Genomic DNA, 27,990 nt, shown 5'->3' on the forward strand with positions numbered 1-27,990 from the left:
AAATAAATATAATAATAATAATACAACGGCAAATAATAAAAACTTAAGAAACCACATGTAGTTGATGGGTAGACAAATGTTTTTCTGATTAAAATTAACACAGCATTATTAGAGCCCTGTAGACATGACAAAACACAACTATAGTCACATTTATACTTTTTTATTTACAACATATTGCGCAACTGCAGGGTCTTGAGACACATGCTAACTCGCAAACTAGAGAGCTAGCAACCTAAACGGTAGCCTTCAAGTTATTTCCTTTAAACTTAAATAGCCAAAAACTTACCACTTCCACACGGATAGGGAGGATAACTAGTAACAGTTATTTAACCTTTAACATGGACATTAATCAAACGTAATAATTTTTTCTGGGTACATGATACCATACAGCATCCATATCAAACTTGCGCGGGCCGCACTAACATTAAACTTTCATGTCAAGGCGGGGGCCTCAAACTAGTGTCCTGCGGGCCACATTTGGCCCGCGGGCTGCGTGTTTGAGACCCCTGCATTTAATTTAAGAATTAAATTAAAAATTTAAGAATTATATTTGACTATGAAGGTTTCATTGTAGATAAAAAGGCGCAAATATGCCCCAGTACCTCGCATTAATCCCAACTATTAGCAGTCTTTATATGGATAATAATGACGTGCTCCCAAAAAGTAAGAAGATATGGCCAGTGAGTTGAATTATTCATTAGTGTTGAATTATTAATATGGAAATGTCTTCATTATGATTAACTTTGGACTCACATCCTATATACACCCTAATTACCATCAACCGTCTGTCAGCAGCCTGTAGGCACCCAACGGCTGTGTGACGCTTCCTCACCCGCCGTGTGTGTGGGCGTGCATGTGTGTGTGTGTGTGGGCGCACCAGGTGTTCTGCACATTGTTTGCCACCCACACAAATGGTGTACTTTTTGGAGACAAAAGAAAGCACCAATGACGAGATAGACATAAATATCGACTCATAGACTCAGCAGCCTAAAACATTTGGCCAAGCATGCAAATCAAGAATGGCGTCAATTAGTCATTTTCCGACGGGTTATTGTTGTGCTTGTGTAAGTGTAATACCATACTGCATCGTAGCCACAGTGGTTTCTAATGTTGACATCCTCTCATCAAAATTCAGCTCTATATCTTTTATACAGGTAGATGCAGAAATGTGAAATCATAGGACCCACAGAGACTTCCTAAAAATACTAAAAAGATTATCTGTATTCATGATATTGGACACAAATAGAATTGTCGATACAGGATATATTCAGACAAATGTGTTATTGATTTATGATCAAACACAACCAATACAAGCTTAGCGCTGCCATCAAATGTGTTTTTTTGCGACGTTTGAGTGGATTTTTTCGAGGACAGATGTCGTAAGCTTGAAATGAGATATTAAAAATATTTCCGGAGTAACATGTAACATGCACGGGGAGAACATGCTAACTCCACACAGAGATGGCCGAGCGGAGATTCTAACCCAGGTCTTCCCATCTCCTGACTGTGTGACGTACATGCTAACCACTTGATCACCGTGCGGCGGGCTGCCAAATGTCACACCCAATTTGATTTCCTGGTTTGGTCTGGGTTCTTGTTAATTCACTTATACAGTATATTATATGTTGATGTATTTCTAATATGTGATACAGTCACCACACGGGCCCCCCCACCCATATTTAAAAAACATGTTAGCTTCATTGCCCCCCGCCCCCAAATTGTCTATAGGTATGAATGTGGATGGGAATGGTTGTTTGTCTATATGTGCCCTGGGATTGGCTGGCCACCGGACCACGCCTCTCCCCCAAGACAGCTGGGATAGGTTCCAGCACAGCCCCGCCCCACTCTGGTGAGGATAAGTAGCATAGAAAACGGATGGCTGGTTGGACGTGATCTCATCGACTGTGTGGTCATTCCAAAGTGTTTGTTTGCTGCATCAACAATAAATCAATATTCAAAAACATCAACAATAAAGAGATCATGAGAGTGTTTTTTTGTTGTTTTAAATGTCCAGTTAGCATTTCTTTTGCCGGTACAACTACAATTGTTCTCTCTAAAATGTTGCTTTAGGCTGCTAAATAGGATGGACATCTACTCATGCTGAAATGAATAATACATTATCAATAAATAGCCTTGATACTAACTTTTCCCAACGGCTCTTATCTTGTAGCTGCAGAGTGTCTTTGACATTGAATGGAAGAGAGTAGTTATCCACTTGCCAGGGTGAATAGTGCTACTACTCCTACTTCCATTTCATATTGGGGCGGTTTACTTTCCCCCTGGGGGTGTGTGTGTGGGGGGGTTGCAGATGTTTAAAAGGGATAAAGAGGAGAAAAAAGGGGGAAATGTTTGAGATAAGTGCAAAGGGTAGGAGGGGAACATGATGGGGGTGGGTGGTGGAGAGCACTTGTTTGAAGGGGGTGAGGCTGGAAGGGAGGGTGGGTGTGCGGGGGGGTTAAAGTGGGGGGGTAGGCGTGGCTTCCATGCATCTCCTCGCCCCCCTCCCCTCCACATCCCTTCCTGCTCTGCTCTTTCTCCACAATTACCTGTTCCACCACAACTGGGGAGCTGACTTCGTGGGCTACGGAGAAACATCCTCCCGCCAAAAAAACAACTTGAACGCCTTCGAGGATCATTTGGAAAGCAATATTTCCATCTGCACCGTCCCACTCCGACAACGACCTTTCTTTTTGGCACTCGAAGGATCCCCCCCCCCTCGCGAGACTCGAGCCACGCCACACAATGCACTTGTTGTCCGCCGGCTGCGTGGGCGCCCTCGTCCTGGTCCTCAGCACGCTGCTCCGCCAAGGTAAGATGAACAAAGAAAGAAGAGTAAAGTAGTCTTCGTCGGGGCAGCCGGGGACTTGGGCTACTTCCGTGTTCCGGCGCCGACGACAGGTGTGGACACGTGCCACTGGCGCGCGTGCAGGTGCCGCCTTAAACTTCCTTAGTTTCGTTTTCTCTGTTCTTGTTGGAAAACAAATGTTAATATCATATGGCCTCATATTCCATCATATTCCATTTGCCACTGCTTCAACAGTGCTTTTGGTCGACCCCTTTTTGATTGGAATCATTGGACTGAGGCAGGAATCACAGCTTCTGGGGTCGCCATTAGAAAGATGAAGAAACACGACAAACAGTCTTTTGTGGAAATGTTTCATGGACTCGTTATGCAAACATACCAGAGAAGGTGTTTGGATTCAACTCTTCCCCTATACATCAGTGACCCGTTCACTTGAGTGAGTGACTCACTATGACCTTATCAAGCAAATTTACCCTCACTCGTCATCACGTGTGCTCACGCTATGACGTCACCATGTAGTTCCCCTTTCAAGTCTGGCACATCCTGTCTTTGGATTACTGGGATTATGATTCATGGCTTGCTTTTGATATGCTGTCAAAGGTCAGGCCTCCTGTGGCAGGGCTTTGAATGCACCCTGGAAGCATGGTTAGCATTGTTAGCTAGGATGTGGATGCATCTGCCTGGAATTTGGAACGGTGTCTTGGACGCTTGTCTTTCTGCATCAGTTTCCTGGCCTGCAGGCCAACAGGTAGTGCGCCGACATTAATAAGCAAAAGCCCCCCCCACTTGAATTTTTCATTATGAATTTTTACCTCCGTGAACCCCCCACCCCCTCGCAGCATCCATCCGTCAGGATGCCGTCAGGCTGAAGTAGTTTGTTTGAGAGGAAGTGAATGAGTGTGTTTGCACCACTGTGTCGTGCCACTTCATGGTGGCGGCCGGAGAGAGAACTGGGTGGGGGTAAAGCTTTACGGCGCTGCGTGTGTTTAGGAGCGATGGTGTGAACACATGGGAAGGAATTATTGATAGTTAGACTTCTGGGGTGTCCAAGGTGCGGGCCGGGAACATTTACATTTGCTTTTTTTGTGGCACACGACTCGATGTAGAAATAACAGAAAGCAAAAAGACTCACAACGGAAAAGAAGCACGGCATGTGAAGGCGAGAAGCTGAACTGCTGATACCAATAACCAATAACAGATCACAACAAAGCTTTGCAAATCCTGACGTTTTTCACCAAACATTGAAAATTTTTTCCCCAAAAATGATGAATTAAAAAGTTATTACACCCCCCCAACAAAAAGTATATATATATATATTTTTTACCATAGTATAAAAATATACTATATATCAGTAAAACCACCATGTGTTGCTTGTGCATTGCAACTGAAAAAATAAGCCCCCTCCCTCAAGATTTTTTACTAAGGACCTCCCCCTAAAGTACCCTAAATCTCCAAGAACAAATAGTCTGGAAAGATGCATCTGTGCTTTTGTTTTTTTTTTGTTCACTCCCTCGACTCCACCTTACCCGCACAGCACCCCACCCTTCACCCCCACCCACTCCCCCCCTCTCTGAGCGCTCGGTGTCACAGCTGGTATTACTTGTCGAGCGAGTGGGTCTCTCCCGCCGCTAATGGACTTTGCTGAGTGGGGGGGCTGACCCACCCAATTCCACCTGAGATAGATGCCCCCCACCCCCTCCTCCTGTCATGTCCAGACTTGAACACCAGGATGTTGGAGGCTCGCTGATTGTAGGCTTGGTAGCCCCGGAGCCGGCTTGGGGTTGGTGTGCGTGCCTCATCTTGTCTGCTCTCCCCACACGAATGCTAGTCAACCCCGGCGGCCAACCACACTCCCTCCCTTTTTGTTGCCCCCCCCCTCCAAAAAAGACAGCCTTTGTGCACAAGTCAGATACGGGCCTGACAAGTACCTTGTTTGCTTGTTTGGTATACTCAATGCCATTTTTAGCTTTTTGGTACGGAAGTCTCACCTTTTAATCTTTCATTTTAAAAACGAAGGATGCCAAAATGATGGACATTTTTATGGACTACATTGGAGCTATCTTCATTTTTAATTTTAATTTTTCTTCATCCATTGCTCACTAGTACGTTTTGCCTCCTCTTAAGGGAACCGGTTCTTTTTGTTCGATTCAAATCTTTGTATGGAAGCAGGATGTCTGTGGGCTCCAATGAGGGTCTTATGTTGATGTTTGACTAAAATACGTGGAAAAACATGATCATATCAAATGTTTATATATGAATGTATATATGTGTGTGTACGTACATATATAAACTAATATACGTATATATATAAAATACAACTTCTTAGCGTACAGTATATGGCTGTCATGGAAAAAAGATCGGACACACCCTGTTTATTATTTATTATTTATTGTTTATGTGGGCGTCATTTCATGGGCTGCAACAAAAAAGCAACTCTAAAACACATTAGCCCATCGGAGTCCAATATTCCGAAGGTCCAATGATTGTGTCACTATACATTTCCAACTATTTACAATCAAAAAACACAACATAATAATATAAATAAAAAAACAGCATCCAGGTGAAGAATAGCGTTCAGATAAACAAAGTGACTCATCTTTTGTTTCCTCCTGCTCATTTTCACCACCTTTCCAGCTTGCTTGTGTGCGTAATTCCTCCCTCCCACCTTCCCTCCCGCTTCTGATTAGCGTTGACACACACCGCCACACAGTCTGACCAATCACGTGCGGCCTGAACAGAAAACAAGATTTGAACCCCCCTCCACCACTGTTTGTTCACCTCTAAGAACCGGCTCCCGGCCTTCACTTCCAACACTGCAGACATCGAGAGCTGTGCAGGGACATGCGAGGCGGCCACTGCTTAGAGCACAACACATCCCAAACAACGGAAGTGTTCCAATGCAAGTGACCATGAAAGGTGGCGCACTCGGAGTGGAGATTTGGATATGCAGGCCACCCATCTAGGCTGGGGGCTGCATACTTTGCACCCCAGCCCGGGTGGGAGTCATGACTGAGAAGATACAGCCTGCCCCGGAGACGCTCTTCCGTGGTGGTGTCTAAATTGCGGCCTGAGGTCCATCGGCGGACTGCGGCATGCTTTTTTGGGGGGGGAGCACATTGTAGAAATAAAAGAAACCTTTGACTTTGCCGTTGTTTTGGACTTGTTAAATTGTATTTTTACAATGTGCTGCAGGCCAATAAAAAAACAGACCGGGTCAGCAAATGGTCCCTGGGCCGCACTTTGGACACCTCAGCGTTAAGCACTATAAATAACAATATGAGTCAAATGTGTAGCGTTAGCGTGGTTCCCACCCCCCGGTTACCATCTTTGCCTGAAATGGTTTTGTTTTTGTGCAAAAGGTGATTCAAATGTTGTTTTTGCTGCATCAATTCGTCAGACAATTAGGCCAAACCTCGTTAATCAGATGCCAAATGCATTTGAATTCATCCAATTAACAATAGTCCATTGTGTAATATTAGCACAGACTAACATGGTGGATGTTTTTTCCCCCATTTGGTAGCCACTATTGTCTCCCAAAAATGCTCTTTAGGATAGGGCGCCACTGTGAGTGGATTGTTTCCTAGGATCGGCGTACGTGTGATGCTTGTTTTTGTTGTTGATGGAGTCCTACTGCTGGGTGTCGGGCGGCGAGCCCCGTTGCTAACAGCGCATAACCAAAGCCAGTGCAATACAGGAATGAAAGTTAATTCATAGTAAAGCCGGAATCCACGGCATGACAGCGGTCCCATCTGAGGTCCTACTTTGTCCAAAGTCACGCCCAGTATGGATGCGTACGTGTGGTTTTTGTTGCGAGGTTGAAGTGGCACACACACTCTTTTTTTTTTCTTTTCTGTGAATGCCCCCCTCTCCCCCCTGCAACAGGTGGACGGGTGTTTGTTTTAGGAGCCGTGTCGGGCCACGGGCGTCTCTTTAGGATTCCTGTTTTGTGTGTGCAGTTGTTGGGATGCAAAGCGTTCTGTTGCCATCACTCAGAACCAGCGACTCGACTGGCTCAGGTTTCAACCTTTGTTTATTTCATTACGTAGAGCCTTTTGGGCCATCATTGTTCTCTATTGTTCTCAAAGACGTCTGCTCCACGGGCTAAAAGACGGAACGGAACGTTGTCTGTAAGTCAACCTTCCGAGGGAATGATTCCATGTGAAAAGGGCCACTTTTGTTCAGGCGCGACAGTTTTCCACTCAGGATTATCAGCAATGCAGCAGCAACTGAATGTTAATTACACTTTGGTGATTGGCTGCAGGGTTTGCTGAATATATTCCCTTTTCCTTTCTAATCCCTGCTGAAATGGCCTCTTCAGGCATCCAATCGTGCTTTCATTTGCCCGTCAGGTGAAGACGGGCTGGCAGCTTGGTTAGTTTTTGGTATGTTTACAGTTGGACTGAGGATGTATCCATGATTAAGGCAAGAGAATATTTGGTAAAGCTAGTGAAATACAGGAATGTTTCGAAATAGCTGCCACTAAAAGCCAGTCGCCCAGTCCAGGGTACCCAGACCGGCCATGTTTCTTCCCTTTATTCCTTCACGTTAGTGCTTGGCTCAACTAAGGCCACATTTGTTTTTACGAATATAATGATGACATCATAAACGGCTCGTAGCGGATATCTGGTTCGAATGGTTAGCATGCAGGCCACACAGGCGGAAGATGGGAAGACCTGGGTTGGATTCTCCCTCGGCTTTTCCCCGGGTACTCCGGCTTCCTCCCCCATTCCAAAAACATGTTAGCTTCATTGGCCACTCCAAATTTATCCATACGTATGAATGTGGGTGGGAATGCTTGTTTGTCTATATGTGCCCTGGGATTGGCTGGCCACCAGTCCAGGGTGTACCCCGCCTCTCCCCCAAGACAGCTGGGATAGGCTCCAACATACACCCGCCCTGGTGAGGATAAGCGGTAGAAAATGGGTGGATGTTATTACGATGGGCATTGTACTCCAAAAAGCAGTGCTTGTAGGCACTTTTTGGTTTTAGTTTCTGAAATGAAAGTGAGGTTTGAATGTAGTTGAAAAGTTGGAATGAAATTGTTAGAATAAAATGTAAATACAATTATTGTAGCGCTAGTTAATGTTAGAATAAAATGTAAAGTCAATCATTATAGTGTTAAGTTATCACCCTTATATCCGTTTGCTTAGACAATAGACAATAGTCTTGAGTGCTTTGAAGCAGCATTCCAAAACGCTGACCAGCTACTCCCAGCACCACTAATCTTGCAGGTACCTGGGAATGCCAGCACCAACTTTGAAGAAGTTTCATCATGCAAAATGTGCCAAGATAAGAACACATGCACAAAAAGTAATTATTGTCACATACACACACACACATAGACAACAAGTACAGCTTGCTTCCCCCTCCCCTTAGAGTTGCACGACCATTTATTAGGGATCTCCTAAAGAAAATAAAAAGAGAGGAGCATGAATGGCATACTCAGAGTGGAGCGGCATGTCACTGGGTATGTTGTTTCATTCTCCTCGCTGCGAGAAACTTTGAATATTGTTGTCTGTCTCTTCTGTAATTAAGTGTTTTTATAAGTGTCACAGGAGTTTGAACCTGACAGAAATCCAATGAAAAAGTGTATTTTACAGATATACTTCACGGTCAGGCTCTTGTATGTATTGTTTTACCAAACGGAGTAAGATTACAGCACTCTTGCTATTCTTCTTATTGTGGCCACTGGCCATTCTCTCAGTTGTGCAAAATAATGCTTTATTTGTTATCTGAGGGGAGGGGCTAGGAAGTCATTGTTTCAGACACAAAGGAAGCCTGAACAACAGCAGAGTTGACTCTGCCCTCTTTATGAGAAACTCACCCATTGACATGCATGAAGGTAGACCTGGCTTTTTGGTGAAGGACCAAGAAATTGGGCCGTCCTTGTTTAAGGCTTGCCCCCCGTCTTTTGTCATTGAGGCAGCCCCTGAGCTTTCACTGGACTCCTGCGGACTCCCGCCAGCTGTATTGTGAAGGCGCCCTTTTCAAGCAAATGTGTGTATATGATAGCGACTTCTTGCTGCCGCTCCTGTCTTTGTTATGAATATGGAACAGCACCCCCCCGCCTCCGAGAGGGCCCGTCTCTGCACTTCATGTGCAACCTGACTGGAGTCGGGGGAGGCGGGCCACGCCCGTCTTTTTGCCAGATCTTTGTTGAAGCTCTCCATTAGAGTCATGGCTCGGCTTTGAATGAATTCTTTCCGAGGGCGCTACTAGCTGCCATGACAATTGTACCACCTCGACGAACGTCTGCGCTCCAAACGGCCTTTGTTGTTTAAATGGCTCTTAATAAACGCCCCTATTCTCATTCAAATGGTTGATAGATTTAGGAAGGCGAGCCAGTGGCACCGCATGGGGGTTGTCGGCAGCAGGGGGCTCCTTTTGACCCATAAAGGAGGTCAGCGGTGAATGTTATATTTATGCATGCACGCCCATGAAGTCACTCATTCTTCCTCCTTATTGAGTCCAATGGGGTCTCTTTACAGTCCTTCCTTCATTTGGACTTTGTCGAGGTTGACGGAAGTCAGCAGACATGACGCAGCTTATGTACTAAAGCAGTGGTCTCAAACACGCGGCCTGCGGGCCAAATGTGGCCCGCAGTACACTAGTTTGAGGCCCCCGCCTTGATATGAAAATTTAATGTTAGTGCGGCCCGTGCAAGTTTGATATGGATGCTGTATGGTATCATGTACCCAGAAAAAAATTATTACGTTTGATTAATGTTCATGTTAAAGGTTAAATAACTGTTAATAGTTATCCTCCCTATCCGTGTGGAAGTGGTAAGTTTTTGGCTATTTAAGTTTAAAGGAAATAACTTGAAGTCTAAAACTAAGGCCTGGATCTGCCTCAATCATTGGAGCGCATACTGAAACCACCTTTGCCATAATGATGGTAACCACTAACCAGACCAAACACTGAGCATATGTCAGGTGATGTCAGGTCAATGTTTATGTAACGTCTTGAAAGTAATCATTCATCGTCTCTTTCTGTAGGATTGACGAGCAACACAAGTAGCATCAAATCTTGGAAAAGAGACCAAATTTCTGTTTTCCTTTTCAGAAGTACTGCTTCGAGCACCCTTTCCAAAGTTCCAATCTGGCATCGGTACCCCCCCGGACTATTTTTCCCACTCTAGCTGTTGACCTTGCATTCAGCATTTATGAAGGCTGCGTCTTTGTCCAACACCCGACGTTCACAACCTTCCCTCCATCCCCCCGTCCCCTCATCCATGGCCCCAAGCCATCTTCAATGGGTGCTGCTGTGGATGAACTTGTAGGAGACAGCAGAGCTCATTCATGGAGGCTCTTTCACAGAGGGAACATATTCCACTGCTGTGGAATTAAGAGCATGCCCATTCAGTTGGTGCCTCAGTGACAAACATATGAAAAGATTCCAAAAGCATCATCAACCGACCGATGCTCACAGGATCAGCCTTGGACATTGTTGACACTGATTTGTCATTCTCGTGCTCTGTGAATAAGCGGCAAAGTGGCACACAAACAGTGAAACTTCCAGGACAGATGCTCATACACATACTGCATGCATTACTGTAGGCCACCACCATAACTCGCAGTAATCCTACACTCGAGTTACAGGCTACTGTACACTGATTGGCTATAAATGCCATGGTTGGGCAACTAGGACAGGGTGGAATAATCAGACGTGTCCAAAGTAGTAGTAGTAGTGCTGTTTGGGGGCCCAAGGCACGTTGTAGGAATAAAATTAACAAAAAACAACAAAAATGGGCGGCACGGTGGTCGAGTGGTTCGCGCGCAGACCTGACAGCTAGGAGACCAGGGTTCAATTCCATCCTCGGCCATCTCTGTGTGGAGTTTGCATGTTCTTCCCATGCTTGCGTGGGTTTTCTCCGGGTACTCCGGTTTCCTCCCACATTCTAAAAACATGGTTTAATGGTTTTAACAGGTTAATTGGCGACTCCAAATTGTCCATAGGTATGAATGTGAGTGTGAATGGTTGTTTGTCTATATGTGCCCTGTGATTGGCTGGCGACCAGTCCAGGGTGTACCCCGCCTCTCGCCCGAAGACAGCTGGGATAGGCTCCAGCACCCCACGTGACCCTTGTGAGGAAAACTATGAATAAAGAATACATTGGAGCCTGACTTTTTTAGGAGCCCATCCCAACAAAGCCTGCCAAATCCTGGAGGGATGGAGCGATGGAGTAGTTTATTCGCTGGCTGTTGAACCAACTGAGGCAAAATGAATGCACCGTGAGGAGTTTGCTGTGAATCAGCACAATTTAATTGCAAAACAATGACTAATGGGACCTTTCTCCGATAGAACATGGTGTACAGCTACCTTGTACAATTGGACAATCTCAGCCATGTCAGGCGATGTTGACGCCATTTTAGTTAGAAGAAACTTCTGTTTTGTTGCTAGATGATTTTCCATGTTGCCGCCTCCTGCTGTGTTGTCTCTGCAAGTCTTTGTTCTTTTCCACTGTTGAGAAATCATGAGTTCCCCCCTCCTGTGCCAGGGAAAGTCAGAGGTTCTTCCCCACTGCAGGGCACACGTTTGGGATAAAGTGGACAGAATAATGGACGGAAGGAAGATACATTCTGGCACAGCAACACATTAGCCACGACGTCTGTGTCCTCACATTGTGTTGACCTCAAGAAGTGGAGCGGCGACTGCTCGCGTGCCGATGACTCCCACGCGTCCCTTACGTGTTTTTACGATCATGTGCTCTAGTCTGATGGTAATTATTCAGCATCGTCACCAGGACGGCGGAGAGAAGCTTGTCTCGTAATTGGGAGCGATACTTCATTGGCTAATGGGATGTCTGAAGAGGTTTTCAGATTCAGGACAATGGCCCTGTCTGGATGCTTTATAGAATCATGGCTTGTTCTAATTGAACGTTTGCGGTCCATAATTCGGGAATGGAATTGATGATGCTCATTTTTTATGTTCATTAATTGATCATTTCATTTAATGGGGCAGGTCCCCTTGTAAAGTCAGGGTGGAAAAATGAACTATTCTATTTGGAACCATTCTATGCATATAAAGGTAGTTTTACTCCCTAAAAACTATTACAGATATGCAGCATACAGTATTGTGCAGTGCCTCTTGTCAAGACGTCTTCCTGCTTGAAAAGCTTGAGTAAACTGACTTGAGACAGCGCCCTCTGCTGGGTTCATAGCTGTAGCGCTTTTTACCCCTGTAGATAGCGCCATCAAGCCACTTTGTATGGCAGTTATCATTGAAAAAGAAAAGCAGGCTCAGCCTTAAGGTGTCTTGGTAGGCTGACCTTGCAGTGGAAGATGTCCTCCTGAGACAATGTTGGCTCAGTTTGCCCCCCCCCCTCCCCCACACACACACCACAAAGCTCCCGGGCCACATTTTGGGTATATTTGGAAAGGCGTGGGGGTGGATGGCACATTGTTGTGTATCAACAGGCTTTTTTGTATTTCTATGTTTTAGTCACATGATGCACTCCCCTTGCAGTCTACAAAGCTGAAACCAGCTGGATCTGCAGGGCTTGCAGAAGCAGAAGGTAGCACAGACGGAAACGGAGGTCAATGGCTAAAAGCACTTAGCTTGATGTATGGCTTCCTTTCATGGCCTGACGGCAGAAGAAAATGTGATAGCCTCTACTAATTAAATGATGATGCCTTCAAGGACCTCTGGTCCACCACGGCTGTGACGTGGGCACCAGGTGGAGGATGGTGAGCTCATCCCGGCAAACCGAAGAAGCTAACAAAAAGCCGGATTGGGTTTGTTGTGATACTTGACTTCTGTTGTGTACCAATGGTAAAACAAGACGACACCATTATTGGCGGTTTGTGATGTCAAACGGTCTGGGGGGGTGCATGGAAGTACTCCTGCAAAGTCTACTTGTGTTGGCCCTTCCTGCTGTAGATGTACCATATATGAGAAAGTATGTATGTACGTAATCCTATGTACATTCCGCATACCCCCCCCCCCCCCCCCCTCCGTAAGCTTGAATTAGGACGCACTTTGAAACCGTCATGCCCTCTTAATATCAACCAGACCGTTGGGCTTATTGGCACGGCGAGCACAGAGCACTCTGGTTCTCAGCGAGGGGGGGTCAGGAGGTCGGCTGTTGCGTTACGAGTGCACAAACGCCGTGAAGCACGCTGCTAATGTGAAAGGATCAGCTCCAGAATGACAATCACCCGACAGGAAATCAGCTTCAAGCCCAAGCCATCTGCCGAGCAAATGAAAACACCTCTTAGTAGTTTCTGCTCTTTACAGACTAACAAAGCGTTACACACAGGAAAAGCTGGCGCTAGTAAAGCTAACATGCATACATCCATTAGTCAGACCTAATCAGACATTACTGTGTGTGTGTGTGAGACGAGTGATGGGCTCTCCCCTAATTGGGAACTCTGCTCAGGGATGATAGTGGCCCCCGCCTGCATCCGCCATAAAAAAAAAAACTCATGTTCATTAAGTAGCTATGGTCACCTGCCAAATGTCCCGGGTAGAAAGAATAAAAGGTGTAGCAGACCAGTCAGGTCTTCCCGCCAAGACGTTCCTCTGGAGCGGCCAGCTTGACTCATGTTTCCGTGATATGAATCATATTATTTGGAAATATGATTCATATCATAGAAGGATGCTTTCCGTTCCGCTCGTCATCAGTTTTGCTGACCGTTGGCCCCTGAAAAGTCATGGAGGGCGTGGCCAGATACATCAACATTCAGGAATGACTCTCAAGCCGGCGGGCTTTCATATCCCACCTTGCCAATGCCCAAACTCTGGGTCATATCAGGAATGTTTCATTGACTGGGGGGGGGGGTACTAACTGATACTAACTACTAATGGCTCTGCCTGGTTAATGGCCTTCAGTTTTTTTTATGGCACTTCGTTAATGGGAGGTGTTCTTGGCTGTTTTGAGTCATAACTGTGAGCTCCTTCTTGATGGTCTGCCCCCCCCCGCCCCCCAACCCCCGCCCGCACCCCACCCCTCAAATGTATAATTCAGGCCTTAATGGATGTGATGTCTGAGTGCACTCACAGCCCCCACCACTCCATAGGAGCAGCTCATCTGCGGCCACAGTTGATGGCATTTGTAAAGACGTTTCCCGAGGATGCTCGTGTGGCGGCGGGAATGGAGGAAATCGTTTAGAGACTAATGACCGTGCTCACAAGATCAATTTGTCCAGCTTACGGCACATCATGAAAATAGTCATCATCATCGCCCCCCGTCACTGGCTTCTTATCCTCCCATCAGGACACCAACGGAAGAAAGCAAACATTTTCAATTAAACTTTATGATTGGCGCTGCGAGTACCGTCTGAGCTTCGCATGGAGCCGACTGCTTCGTCGGATGGGAATGCGAGGAAGTCTGTTGACGATTTGGCGTCACACCGACCGAGTGGACTTCCGAAAGTAGCATTTTGGAAATGTACTACAAACATTCTTCACTAAAATGTCATTTTCTTAAAATTGTCTTATTCTCACTAACGTTTTTCAGATTGTTTTCACTTGCTGTTTTTTATTTCAATTTTTCAACTCTAACTTTCTTCTAGTAAATTTGATATACATGTATATATTAATATACATGTATATGTGTATATATTCATGTATATATTAATGTGTATATATTAATATACATGTATATTCCCCCCTCAGCCATCTCTGTATGGAGGTTTGCATGTTCTCTCCGTGCGTGGGGGGGGCTTTTCCCAGGGTACTCTGCCCCCCCCCCATTCCAAAAACATGTTAGCTTCATTGCCCCCTCCCCCCCAAATTGTCCATAGGTATGAATGTGGGTGGGAATGGTTGTTTGTCTATATGTGCCCTGTGATTGGCTGGCCAGTCCAGGGTGGACCCCGCTTCTTCCCCAAGACAGCTGGGATAGGCTCCAGCATACCCCCGCCCTGGTGAGGATAAGCGGCATAGAAAACGGATGGATGGATATACACCCAATATATACGATAGATATTATTTATACTATTCTATATACTTTATTATAAATATCATATTATATATCTTATGAAAGAGAAGTAGCACATCCGCACCAAAACCACCAGAGGCCCAGCCCTATTAAAGCGAAGCATTAGCGAGATTCCCACCTGCCGCATCATGCAGCAGATAAAAATGCTGTTCTTTTGCCCAAGGGGGGGGGCAATAGCCATCAATGTGTCCGTGGAACGCTTCTCAAAACGAGGGAAGCGTGTCCAGACCTTTTCCGTGTTCAATTACAATGAGGAACACAGAAGCATGAAGAGCTTGTAAGGTAATGACATGCAGCGTTAAAATGCTCTCATAGTTTTTTTTTATTGATGCCCTCGCCAGCTTGAACGCACGATGACCACAAAAAAAAAAGTAGCCGTGTTGCCGGGCGACTTGGGGGGGGGGGCATTATGCTCGATAGACCTTGACCCATGATGCCCAACTCCCATAATCTCCCATAACAATAATAATCTGGCCTAGGTTCCATCGTTTTCCACTCCTGTGCCTTCTTACCCCCAGAGCATCCTGCTTTACCGTCCTTGTTTGTTTCTCCCACCTGTCTGCCCCCCCCTCCACCTCCAGCCAATTATCTCCCAGTTTTTTACCTCCCCTGCTCCCCGGTGATCACTTCTCCTGTGTTTTGTGCCGTGTTGTCTTTCTTGAGTGGTGGCTCCTTCACTTTGCCAGCTCACTGTTCACACTTTACATTCAGGCTGCTTTGGTCCCTTTCCGGTTTGTTGTTATCGTTTGTCAACCAGACGATTTGCGGAGTTGGCAGTGCGTATTTCACCACCGTCTGCTCTTCACCTGCTCCTTTAATTCCAGCAGATCAGGATTTTTGGTCTCCGCCTTGCAACTTCAACAGCAATTGAAATTAAAGTCCCTCCAAAGGAAACCCCATTTAAAAAATCCATGGGCGCGTACAACCAAGGCACAATAACAAGCTTCTCATGCTTATTTTTCAAAATAACCAACATTGTTTTTTCTGCCTTATTTAGATGCAAGTATTGTTCTGCTTTACGCTTTCTTCCTTGTCAACAATAGGTGGCGCTCCGAGTCATTCATTCATTTTCTCCCGCTTATCCTCGCGGGGGCGCTGGAGCCTATCCCAGCTGTCTTCGGGCGAGATGCGGGGTACACTGTGGACTGGTGGCCAGCCAATCACAGGGCACATATAGACAAACAACCATTCACACTCACATTCATACCTATGGACAATTTGGAGTCACCAATTAACCTAGCATGTTTTTGGAATGTGGGAGGAAACCGGAGTACCCGGAGAAAACCCACGCATGCTGTGCGCTAACCACTCGACCGCCGTGCCGCCCGCGCTCCGAGTCACTATTTGAAAAATTATTGGGGGCCACACTGAAGAAAAAACTACTAGACTGCTGCTAGAGATCTAAAGATGACATTTGTACGAGTTATCCCTGAACCTCTCGCTCCTTTCCTTCTTTTCTCATCGTGGAAGTACATGCCTCCTTAAGGTCATACGGAAAAAATGATCACCCAAAATATTCTTCATTTTCCTTCTCACTGATCAAGGAAATGATTCAAATGTTCGTCCAGTGCTCAGGGAAGCGTCTTTAACAAAAAATGCTCTGATTCTGTCTTTGCAGTGAGCGGCTTGGAGACGGTGGCTGGCCTCTACGGCCAAACACTTGAGATTCCGTGCAACAAAGGAGCCGTGAAAGCGGAAGAGGTGCTGATGACTAAATGGAAATATGTAAGTCGCCGCAGACGTCCATGGATTCAAAATGGTGGCGTCCGTCTGACACCCATTTATCATGTCTGAACCACACCCAGTCTTAAGTGCATTCGCTGTTCACCGGAGCGTGCATCTGTCCCTCAATATGACCGTGTGTGTGCGTGTGCGTGTGCGCGTGCGCGTGCGTCCCTTTACTAAAACCTCTCTGCTCTATTCTACAGGACAAAGGAGACGGACTTTCAGGAGACCTCCTAGTCAAGCAGAAAAACACCAACCTCTCCATTAGCGCCACAGACGAATATAAAGGCCGCATCAACATGGCCGCCAACTTCAGCCTGCTGCTGCGTGGCGCCAAGCTGACGGACCAGCGCACGTTCACCTGCATGGTGGTGCTCGGCGACATCAAGGAGTACCCGGTTCAGGTGGTCATCAACAGTGAGTACCGCCGCCGGAGCCCTTAGCGCTGCAGCCAGGTAGCAGCAGCCGCGTCATGGCCACGCCTTTGTGTTGCAGAGGCGCCCGTGGAGGTGGAGGTTTCCCACAAAGCGGAGGAGCTGGAGTTTGGCAAACTTACTAAGGTGAGGTTATTTTAAGAAGCTAAGCGTCAAGGGACCCCCCCCAGGCTGTGTTACTACAGTAACAAGCCCTTTGAAGTGATGCTCATGAATTTGTAACAAGCACAATCCCCGCTCTTGCAACGAAAACATCCCTAAAGGGGACCTACTATGCTCATATGCCACCTTATGTATTGACTTGTGGGCTGCTATAGAGCAGCTACACACAATAACCCGCACAGGCAGCTTTTTACCTCTTCCAGTATCTGCACCTATTCCAGCTGGATTTCCTTGTTTGTGCTTCCTGCCAAACCGCTCTATTTTAATTTATTCCACCCACAGCCCGCCCACTCTGCTGTGATTGGTCACACGTCACAATTAAAGATTATTTATAAATATCTGTTGTTGTTTTCCCTGGGAAATAATATACTTGGAATGTGCCACTAGTGGCCCCCGGGGGGGCCTCGTTCCTTTGTGGAGTGATTTACTCGCCGCTTTGTCGCACAGCTGGCCACATGTGTTGTACGAGACGCCAACCCGGCCGCCAACATCCTCTGGCTGAAGAACAGCAAGCCCCTGCTGGACGATGGGAAAGGTACGTTGTGGCTACACTGTAATGCCCCCCCCCCCGAGCTAAACGGTCCGCCTGCTGACGGAGCAAACTTTAGCTGTTTGTTATCAACGCAGGCATTTCCATCCGAGCCTCGGTGAAGGTTGACCCGCTGACCGGGCTGTCCACCACCTCCTCCACGCTGGAGTACTCCGCTAACAAAGAGGACACTGACGCTCAGTTCTCCTGCAGCTCTCAACACGATGTGGGCCAGCAGCTGACGTCGCCCCCGCTCACCTTCGCCATCACATGTGAGGCACCTGACTTCTTCTCCTTTTTAGGGTTTCTTTCACTTTCATCATGGCAGACCATGAAATACTCACCCCGGCTTGTGTTTACCTGCCCTGACTTTTCTTTGCAGGTTACCTGGAAAAACTCCTAAGGTAGTTTTTAAGCATTGCAGGCTTGAGCACGGAAATAGGACTGATGCAGAAGGGGGGTGGGGGGAAGGGTGATACCACTTAAGGCTGCAACATGGAATCCCTGACCAATAACTGACTGCTAGGATCAGGAATATCCATAAGCAGAGCAGTATCTTAGTGGTTTAGCACCATTTAACTCATTTTAGCTCATTTTAGCCCATTTTAGACCCATTTAGCCTGTTTTAGCCCCATTTAGCACATTTTAGCCCGTTTGAGCCCCATTTAGCTAATTTTAGTCTGTTTTAGCCCGTTTTAGCTCCATTTAAGCCATTTTTGCCCCATTTTGACCATTTTAGCCCTATTTAGTCAGTTTGAGCCCAATTTAGCCTGTTTTAGCCACATTTAGCTCGTTTTAGCTAACAAATTTTTAGCTCATTTTAGCACAATTTAGCCCATTTTAGCCCCATTTCGCCAGTTTCAGCCCCATTTTGCCCATTTTAGCCCTATTTAGTCAGTTTGAGCCCAATTTAGCCTGTTTTAGCCACATTTAGCTCGTTTTAGCCCGTTTGAGCCCCTTTTAGCCCCATTTAGCTCATTTTAGTCTGTTTTAGCCCGTTTTAGCCAGTTTGAGCCCCTTTTAGACCCACTGAGCTTGTTTTAGCCCCATTTAGACCGTTTGAGCCCCATTTAGCATGTTTTAGCCCATTTTAGCCAGTTTGAGCCCCATTTAGCATGTTTTAGCCCATTTTAGCCAGTTTGAGCCCCTTTTAGACCCATTTAGCTCGTTTTAGCCCAAGCTAGACATTCCTGATCCATTGTTGACCAAGCACTAATGGGGAGGGGGGGGTTCCTTCGTATTCATTTGGTCCATCCATGCTCCGCCCATCACTGCATTACTGAAAGAACAACATCCAGATAAATCGAGGAAGAAAATGATCAGGATTGTATTTTAGTGTGTATTGAATGTTTTACTGAAGTGATTAGACTACATTTCCATTTTTATGATTGAACAGAATATTCCAGCCGCAAAATTAAAAACGAGTTGGTTAGATCAGTAGGTAGGATTTGCCAGATATATCATCAGCATAACCACCACAAATGTAGCCATAGATATTTAGATATTAGATGTAACGCCATCAACTATTTACATGTGTTGAAATTTCCGGGATGCCTTTTCACATCCCAGTTGCTGCGGAGCATGGATCTCGATGGGAAAGGTGCAAGCAGAGTGGAGAGTGGGGGTTGGGGGGGTTACAACTGCACCAAACACAATGTCTTCCATTGTGGAGGTGCATCATCACCAAATAAATAGGTATAGCTTCTTGGCATCTCTCCCTGTGTTGCTTTGTGGGCCTGGCTGGAGGAACGTTTGGACACCCCCGCATGGTTCATGGTCAGACCAGCTTTCTCAGCACAGTGGTTGGGAATCATTGCCCAAGGCGGAGTATCTGAGGCCTTGTGTGACGTGCCATATGAAACAATAGTACCGTTTATGTTTTCACACTCCGTTTACCGCCCTCAGACTCTACCGAGAACATCGTCCTGCAGGTGAAGGCACAGGAGCCTCTGGTGGAAGGAGCCAACGTGACCCTGAAGTGCGTGGCGGATGGTAACCCGGTCCCGACCAGCTTTAACTTCCACCTCAAGGTACACGGGACACACTAGCCCCACGGTGTGGACGCCGCCCGTCCCCCCCGGCTGATCAGCGGCTATTGTGCAATCTGCAGGGGGACATGGTGACCGTCAATAACACGGATTCGTACACCCTGAGTCACGTGTCGCGCGACACCAGCGGTGAATACAAATGCTCCCTCATTGACAACCCCTCCATGATGGCTTCCCGGGACGTCCTGGTCAATTGTAAGACATCACGTCCTGCTTCTGTTTGTCTTCCTACTTAGCCTCACATGTTGCTGTCAGCCCACGACGTTCATACGTCTTGGTCTTCCTGGCTTTGCTGTGTCAGCAGCTCCTCTGCTAATAATAGAAATATTTGCTAGCTTGTTTCCCATCTTCTCCTCTCTCTTAGACCTGGACGTCAATTTAAGCCCGTCTGGGAACGTCGTCAAGAGAGCCGGGGAGGCTTTGGAGCTACATTTCCAGATCAACTCTTCGGGGGAATCTAAGGTCTCCTGGACGAAGGTAAACAGTCCCTGGTGTGACTCTCTGTGCCGTTCTCTAAGGGGCGGGGTCTGTTTCCCATGGTTTTGCTTCACCAGGACAACATCAAGCTGCACAAAGAGCCCAAGTTCAGCAAGCTGGCGTACGCAGACAATGGCTACTATGAGTGTGAAGTGAAGATGGGAGCCCTGAACAAGAAGATGTCTTTCCACCTGGTTGTTGAAGGTAAGGGCCTGACATCTTCACAAGACGTGAACGGCACAATGCCGACCCCGCCTGCATGATGGATTTTATCCACAAGCTCCAACGGAAAGCAGAGCGTTAGCTAAAGCTAACGTTAGCATTAGCTAAAGTCATCATGATGACGGCAAAATCTGAACGTCCAACGTCACTTCCTGTCTGCCACCCACTCTGCTTCCCGAAGAGCGCCGGAAGTCATTTACTAGCGCCACTTGTATTTATGTCTCATTTTGTCTGATTGTACACACCACGGTTGTCCAAACTGCGGCTCCAGAGGCTTTTGGTGGTTCGGTGAGCACTGAAAATGTCTGCCAAAATTGGTCAATGCCTGTTGACCGTGTTAAGACAAAATTGATCCTTCCTGTGGTACAACCATCAAAGATCAATGATCAATAATTGTTATGAATAATAAAATGCTGCCGCTTGTCAACATTCAGTGGCTCCAAGAAACAACTCATGGCAAAACAGGAAGGTGGTGTCTGTGTGGTGCCTCGCTGTCTTTGAGAGTGACCTTCCATGTTGATGCTTCGTGTGCGTTCAGATGCTGCATGGACAACCATAATCAGACTTCATGGCTTCCTGGGAGGGATGACTTAGATTTATGTGATTTCTTATGAAATCTTATCTTATGAAATCCTGTCCCTTTCAGTTGGAGGGGGCCTTCCGGAAGGAAGTACCAATGCTATCCAGCCAGTTAGGATGTCTAATCTGCAGTGTGTCTTCATCTGTGTGTGTTTACAGCAGTCATGCACACAAAGTCTTTGGAAAACAGGAGATGATATTATTATGACTTTGGCTGGGAAACAAAGAATAATAAGTATAGTATATAGTTGTATAGTATATAAGTATAGATTTATTTGACCAACGTAGAGTGAGTGCTCGTTGGCTTGGTCACCACTAAAATGTCGGTAAAAGAAATGCAAACATCTTTAAACTTATTGATGCATCCAGGGATGGATGTAGCCTGGATGGCCTTCCCAATGGGATGCTGGGGGGCAGGTTAAATGCTGGGCTTAAATATGCAATATATATATATATATATATATATATATATATAATGTATAAGAGAACAGAGGACGCAGCAGGCGGGAAAAAGATGAACTAAGAGAAGACAAAGAACTGAAAAAAGGATGAGACCAGCCCTGTTTCTCCAGTTTCTCCATCAGTTTCAATGGCAGGTAGAACTGAACCATGATGATGATGACAAAAAATGTCTCATTTAAAGGGGACCTATGATACATTTCCACTTACTTTTTTGACCTACAAATGGAGTTAGAACGCCCCCCCCATATGTATATGCATATGTGTGTCTAGTATGTAAAAGAAGATCACAACTCCAGCATCCATTTGCAGGCGCTCCAGTCATCAAGCAGCTGTCCAAACAGCGCGGTGAAGACGGTCAACATAAAGTCTTGATTTGTGAGGCCGAGGGCTCTCCGAAGCCATCTGTTTCCTGGAGCATCAATGGCACCTCGGTATGCACGCACACACACGCCCACACACACACACACACACTTGTTGAAATGAAGTCAAATTCAATTCAATTGAATGCATGTCTTAAATGGCTTATTTTCTATGATAATGCTAACTATATTGGCTAACAGGAGCGTGGACGGGACTATAGGGGTGTTATATCATGCATAGTGGTCCCTCATGAAATTATAAACAGGCTATTGCTATCTATTTTACAAAATAGAATATATATATGTATATCCAAGGCCACCCCCCCAGTCCTACTAGTCCTACCCCAGTCCAATCCTACTATGATGATGAATTATATTCTATGATAATGCTAACTATATTGGCTAACAGTAGCATGGACGGGACTATAGGGGTGTTATATCATGCCTTGTGGTCCCTCATGAAATTATAAACAGGCTATTTATATCTATTTTATAAAATAGAATATATATGTATATCCCCACCCTCGGCCATCTCTGTGTGGAGTTTGCATGTTCTCCCCGTGTATGCGTGGGTTTTCTCCGGGTACTCCGGTTTCCTCCCACATTCCAAAAACATGCTCGGTTAATTGGCCACTCCAAATTGTCCATAGGTATGAATGTGAGTGTGAATGGTTGGCTGCCGACCAGTCCAGGGTGTACCCCGCCTCTTGCCCGAAGACAGCTGGGATAGGCTCCAGCACCCTCCGCGACCCTCGTGAGGAAAAAGCGGTAGAAAATGAATGAATGAATGAATGAATGAATGAATGTATACCCAAGGCCACCCCCCCAGTCCTACTAGTCCTACCCCAGTCCAATCCTACTATGATGATGAACCCCCCCCCCATGCATGCATGCCTGCGTGCAAGCTGACAGCACAAACACTCAGCGTGGGTAGAGTGACTTACACCTGGGGGGGCCTGAGGGGTCTGCTTGTGCAGTATCCTTTTCAGACCTTCTAGACTGGCCTACCAAGGAATAACCTTGATACCTGGCGGCCATGATAAGGAGCCTTTTGGAAACAACACTTGACTGCTTGTGGCTGAAAGCTTCCCTTCCCTGAATAGCAGCCTGGCGAATGGCTGTTTGTGTAGCCGCATCCTATTTATACATGGGGGAGCTTGAAAGGGTGTCGGCCGGTTCCTCCCTCCCTGAGGATGACAGGCATGCACAGCCAAGGTGCCAACATTGAACCAGCATCGCCCCCTAGTGGTGTAGTTGGGATTTGGGCCCGGGTTGCATTAGGAAAGGAGAGTTTTTACATACTGTATATGAATGACTAAATCATATATCATATAGAATAAATGCACTGGGGTGGATGTCTCATGCCCATGGTGGTATGCTCCTTCAGAAAAATAAGCGTCCACACAGTGGCGGATGAGTAAACAGTTGGATGTAGATTAAACCACGTAATAACACGGCACACCAGCGTGTGACACCAGACGGAGCCACCAGACACGGCAAACCATAGAAGAAGAAAGAAGGCAAGCGTAGTCCTTTCTAACTATCAGGAACTAGCAAGGAACTACCATGGGGTGGGCGTGGCCGTGGGTCGTGACATCAAAACGGCGTTTTCACATTTTCAAACTCTGGGAAAAATATCATTTTTGGGCATCCTGACCAGCGATGAAGAACAAACCAACTCGCCCTAACCACTACACCTTAGTTCCTCCGTAACGACGCTCTGTTGGCTGTCTTAGCGTAAAGTGACACCGAGGTTGGAATTATATCTCAACTTTGTTCGCACTTTTTTTATTTCGTTGTACTTGTTATAATTACACACGCTATTTTGCGGCAGTAATCCAGCTGAAACTCAACCCTGAACCCCCGCCGTCACTTCCTGTCCCCTCATCCAGAACACATTTATTGAAACGCACATTAGTATTAGTATAGAGTCCTATTAATACTTTCAGTGGCGTATTGGCTGATTATGGCTAATATTATTTAATGTTAGCTAACTATTTAGTGTCTGGAAATTGCTAAGAATGAAAATAGCTGATTTGTATCAAATCAACTTTATTTGTACAGCACTTTTCCTGCAAAGACATGCAACACAAAGTGCTTTAAAGAATTAAAACAATTATCACAATCCAACAAGTCTAATCACTCAACTCTCAAGCCCCCACGTCACTTCCTGTCCCACATCCAGAACATGTAGGGGTGTTATTTTATGTCTGGGGGCTCTAATGATGTTCAATGTATTTAGAAGGTGATAGTATCAAAGTATTCCCCAAGTATTCCATGGGGTGGCGAGTACCGCATTAGAGCAGTATTTGAGGAAATGCCTTATGGGTAGGAATGTTCTATGAGGCAAAGGAACCCTGCTTACGTCTCGTCTTTCTCTCAGCTTTCCGAAAGTCCTTTCGTGAACGGGAAGATCACGCACAAGATCACCGTGGTGCCCACGGTCAACCTGACCGTATCGTGCACCGTGACCAACATGTTTGGCACCGACACGTCGGACATCGATGTGTCGTCTCGTAAGTACGCCGCAGCCACGTCAGCTACGTATGTGCTAGCCTTCACCTCCGCTTTTCATTCACGCCGTTTGCTAACCGCTCGCATGCCGACTCCACCACTCGTACGCGGCTTTGTGTTTGTGTTGGGCTCAAGATGGCGTCCCTAATGGTGACCGACTTCAGTACGTGTGGCCGGAAGGTAGAACACGCAATTGGACCAAAGTATGTCGATAGACGCGTCCCCAGGAGTCTAGTCCACTCCTGATGGATTAAAACGGGGAGGGACATTTATTTGTTTATTAATTTATTTATTATTTCATTTATTTATTTATTTTGTTATTGATGTCACACCCCGCCCCCCGCCCCCTCACCAACCCTCTTTGGCAACGTTCTTCTCCTAGCATGATGGCTTGATCATTCCTTCTCCCAAGCTAATTCTTTTCACTTACAACTTGGGAAATGTTTCCTTTCATTATTTCCCATTTTACTATTTTATTATTCAAAAAGTGAAACTTTTATTCTTGTTGGAATATGACTTTTTTCTCTCTTAATGTTAGGACTTTATTCTTGTAAAGTTACACTTTTTTTCTATTTGTTTCAACTTTCTTTGTGAGGATTTTGTTCTTTATTCTGGTAATATATTTACATTTTCTGCAACCTAATTTTCCAAAAATGACAAATATATAACTTTTAATTGAATTATTTTTGTATTTGAACTATGCCCAACTAAAATATAACATTCCAAGTTGGTCTCATTAGAATAGGACTTTGTTCTGTCCAATGATGTTCTTCTCATGATGATGAATTTATTCTGGTGACATTGTAAATTTGTCCAAACATTCCAACTGTATTGGCGGATATCATAAAAATATATATCATATTTCAACTCTATGCTCTTAAAGGTCATATTCCTCCCCATATTCCGTTCCTCTCGCTGCTATTGTTGCAGGCTTTTTGTTCAAGCTTTCCTGTCTAATACTATTTTCCATAATTCAGGGGTGGGGGAGTCTGTGTGTGTTTGTCCATACCGTCCACGGTGTGGTGCCGTGTCCACGCTGGAATCTAAATCCTGCATGCCACCGTCTTGTCGTCCTGTTGGCCGTGTCCTATTTCATTTGCTCTTCCTCGCCGAGTGTTTGGGACGCTTGGCCTCTCTCCCTCTCTCTCTCCCTCTCTCTCGCCCCCTCCACCAGTGCGTGTATGTTGGGATGCTGGGACTCGACCCGTCCCCTCTTGAACCTGCTGCATGCCACGGTAGTTTAGAAGTAGCTTAGACTTCATTTTTCCTTGGTTGGACGTTAATTTGATTTCATATCTGATTTCAGTATTTGAGGAGGTGAGAGTGGATAAACGAGGTAAGTCCTAGAAGTCTTCTTGCTTGTGGTGGAAAGGGAAGTCAAGTACAGATCCCAGGAAGGGGTGGGGCCACCAGCATCCTGGCAAACATTACCCATAATCCTTGCTGGCTGGATGATGAAGAAGTGCCGATGTCTGCGTTTCCTCAATCGGAGGCGTGCGACTTTCAGGCTTGTCTGTCGTCTTTCTGCAGACCAATCAGAAGACGGCGATCAGACCAAGTTGGTGGTGGGCGTCGTGGTCGGCCTTCTCATCGCCGCCATGGTAATCGGCCTGGCATATGGAATCTACCAGAAGAAATCCAAGTGAGTCGCCACGCGGCGCCTTCGGGCTCTCTGCACTCCGTTTCATTCATACGTTATACAACGTGGAGAAAATAAGTGCTCTCACTTTACAATAAGATCAGTAGTTACTGAGGAACAACAAGTAGAGTGGTTGCTGAGGAAGTCATAAGTAGAGTGGTTACTGGGGAAGTAATAAGTAGAGTGGTTGCTGGGGAAGTAATAAGTAGAGTGGTTGCTGGGGAAGTAATAAGTAGAGTGGTTGCTGGGGAAGTAATAAGTAGAGTGGTTACGGGGAAGTAATACGTAGAGTGGTTACCGAGGAAGTAATACGTAGAGTGGTTACCGAGGAAGTAATACGTAGAGTGGTTACCGAGGAAGTAATAAGTGCAGTGGTTACCAAGGAGGTAATCAGTAGAGTGGTTGCAGAGGAATAATAATAATAAGAGTGGTTACAGAGGAAGTAATAAGTGCAGCGGTTGCCAAGGAGGTAATAAGTAGAGTGGTTACCAAGAAAGTAATAAGTGCAGTAGTTACCGAGGAGGTAATAAGTAGAGTGGTTACCAAGGAAGTAATAAGTGCAGTAGTTACCGAGGAGGTAGTAAGTAGAGTGGTTACAGAGGAGGTAACAAGTAGAGTGGTTACAGAGGAATAATACTAATAAGAGTGGTTACCGAGGAAGTAATAAGTGCAGTGGTTACCGAGGAGGTAATAAGTAGAGTGGTTACCAAAGAAGTAATAAGTGCAGTAGTTCCCGAGGAGGTAATACGTAGAGTGGTTACTACTGAATAATAATGAGAGTGGTTACTGGCTAACACCAATCGCCAGCGTGTCTACAGGATGTCAAGTAGCATGGAGTGCTATATTTGTTTAAGTGTTACAGAAATGATCTGTATCTTCTGCCTGGTCCATCCCACGCGCTGTTGGGCATCCCTCAGGGCACCGACTGTGCACGCAACAGCATCATCATGACAATAATGTGGAAATGTGTCGCACTTGGCAGGCAAGGAAGCTGGAAGACTGGCGAGAAGGAGAACGGCTCTTCTGAGGAGGAGCGAAAGCTGGAGGAGAAAGTGGAGGAGAACAGCCAGAAAGCTGAAGTGTAGAGAGGAAAACGCAAGCGGCCATTTGGGAATGTGAAAGGTAGTGTACCATAAGGAAACACACGCAGCGTGGGAAGGAATAATATGCATCCTCCTCTCATCTTGTCTTCTACAGTGACCACATGGAACTTTGCACGTTCATCCTCCCCTCATCTTTTGGGAAAAGACAACAAAAACAAGTGTACATTACAATGAAGACAGTTTGGATTTGATTTCAGGGAGAATTTGACTACAAGTCCAATCCAACCTCCTCCAAAGCCCCGCCTCCCCACTCAAAACAACCAATTGGGTACTGTATGTGCTCCACCTTATCTACACAGTTCATGTTTGTTCCTCCTAGTTAGTTGCTGCAAGTGAAAGAACTTTTAGACCACTTTGCCTTTGCTGTAAACATACATTTTTTTGTACATACATGTTCTCCGTGTGTTCATTCATCCCGGCATAAATGGCGGACAAGAACTTACAAGAACTTGCTGAAAGGGCTGAAGGGTGTTTGCTTGGGGGGGGGGGCTTACCGATTGCAGGAACTCGACCACCAGAGACAACCCACCACTTGGCTTTTTCCAAATGTTCTGTATGTTAGCCATAACCGCCAGGTGACGCATGAGCAGGTAGAGTGGGGGGGCTAGTCTCTTCCGTTAGAACATTTGCTGGATCTGAAGTATGATTTTGTTGTTGTTGTTGTTGTGGTTTCTATTTATGTTGTACACGATGGAAGATCCTGGTAGGGAAATTGAAAATGATTTTTCCATCCCGCCTTGGAAATTGATGATAAAATTGCTTGCAGACTGGAGAAGAAGCTCCTATCTCATTTCTTTTGATTGCTCGCATTCGGCTTGAGTTAGCGTCTCTCAGCATGCGATGACGTCATCATCAGACCCTGGAGCGACCCACCTGCTATGAAAACATCCAATTGGAAGAACGACCAAAGAAAGTATTGTAAATATCGCTTTTGTTTTTTGTACTTTTGTTTAAAATAAAGTGTACATTTGGAAAAAGACATAAGATATGCCT

The 27,990-nt window shown here is 45.9% G+C and overlaps 1 protein-coding gene across 2 annotated transcripts; it reads left to right on the top strand.

The window, feature by feature from the left end:
• The first annotated feature begins 2,507 nt into the window (after positions 1-2,507).
• On the top strand, positions 2,508-27,981 carry LOC131134771 (CD166 antigen homolog). 2 transcript variants are annotated; one of them, XM_058080367.2, is made up of 16 exons: positions 2,508-2,809; positions 16,363-16,469; positions 16,673-16,886; positions 16,965-17,029; positions 17,513-17,600; positions 17,693-17,866; positions 19,500-19,624; positions 19,705-19,837; positions 20,007-20,119; positions 20,197-20,323; positions 21,692-21,813; positions 24,125-24,257; positions 25,562-25,591; positions 25,786-25,897; positions 26,877-27,016; positions 27,092-27,981. In XM_058080367.2, the coding sequence occupies exons 1-15, from the start codon at positions 2,743-2,745 to the stop codon at positions 26,977-26,979; spliced, it is 1,713 nt and encodes a 570-aa protein (XP_057936350.2). In that variant the 5' UTR covers positions 2,508-2,742; the 3' UTR covers positions 26,980-27,016; positions 27,092-27,981. The 2 variants fall into 2 exon arrangements, with proteins under 2 accessions (XP_057936350.2, XP_078649005.1); XM_078792879.1 differs by lacking the exon at positions 25,562-25,591.
• The last annotated feature ends 9 nt before the right edge of the window (positions 27,982-27,990 follow it).

Source organism: Doryrhamphus excisus, linkage group LG8 (genome assembly GCF_037039965.1).
Source record: "Doryrhamphus excisus strain RoL-2023G ecotype Guam linkage group LG8, RoL_Dexc_Guam_v1.1, whole genome shotgun sequence".
NCBI classification, from domain to species: domain Eukaryota; kingdom Metazoa; phylum Chordata; class Actinopteri; order Syngnathiformes; family Syngnathidae; genus Doryrhamphus; species Doryrhamphus excisus.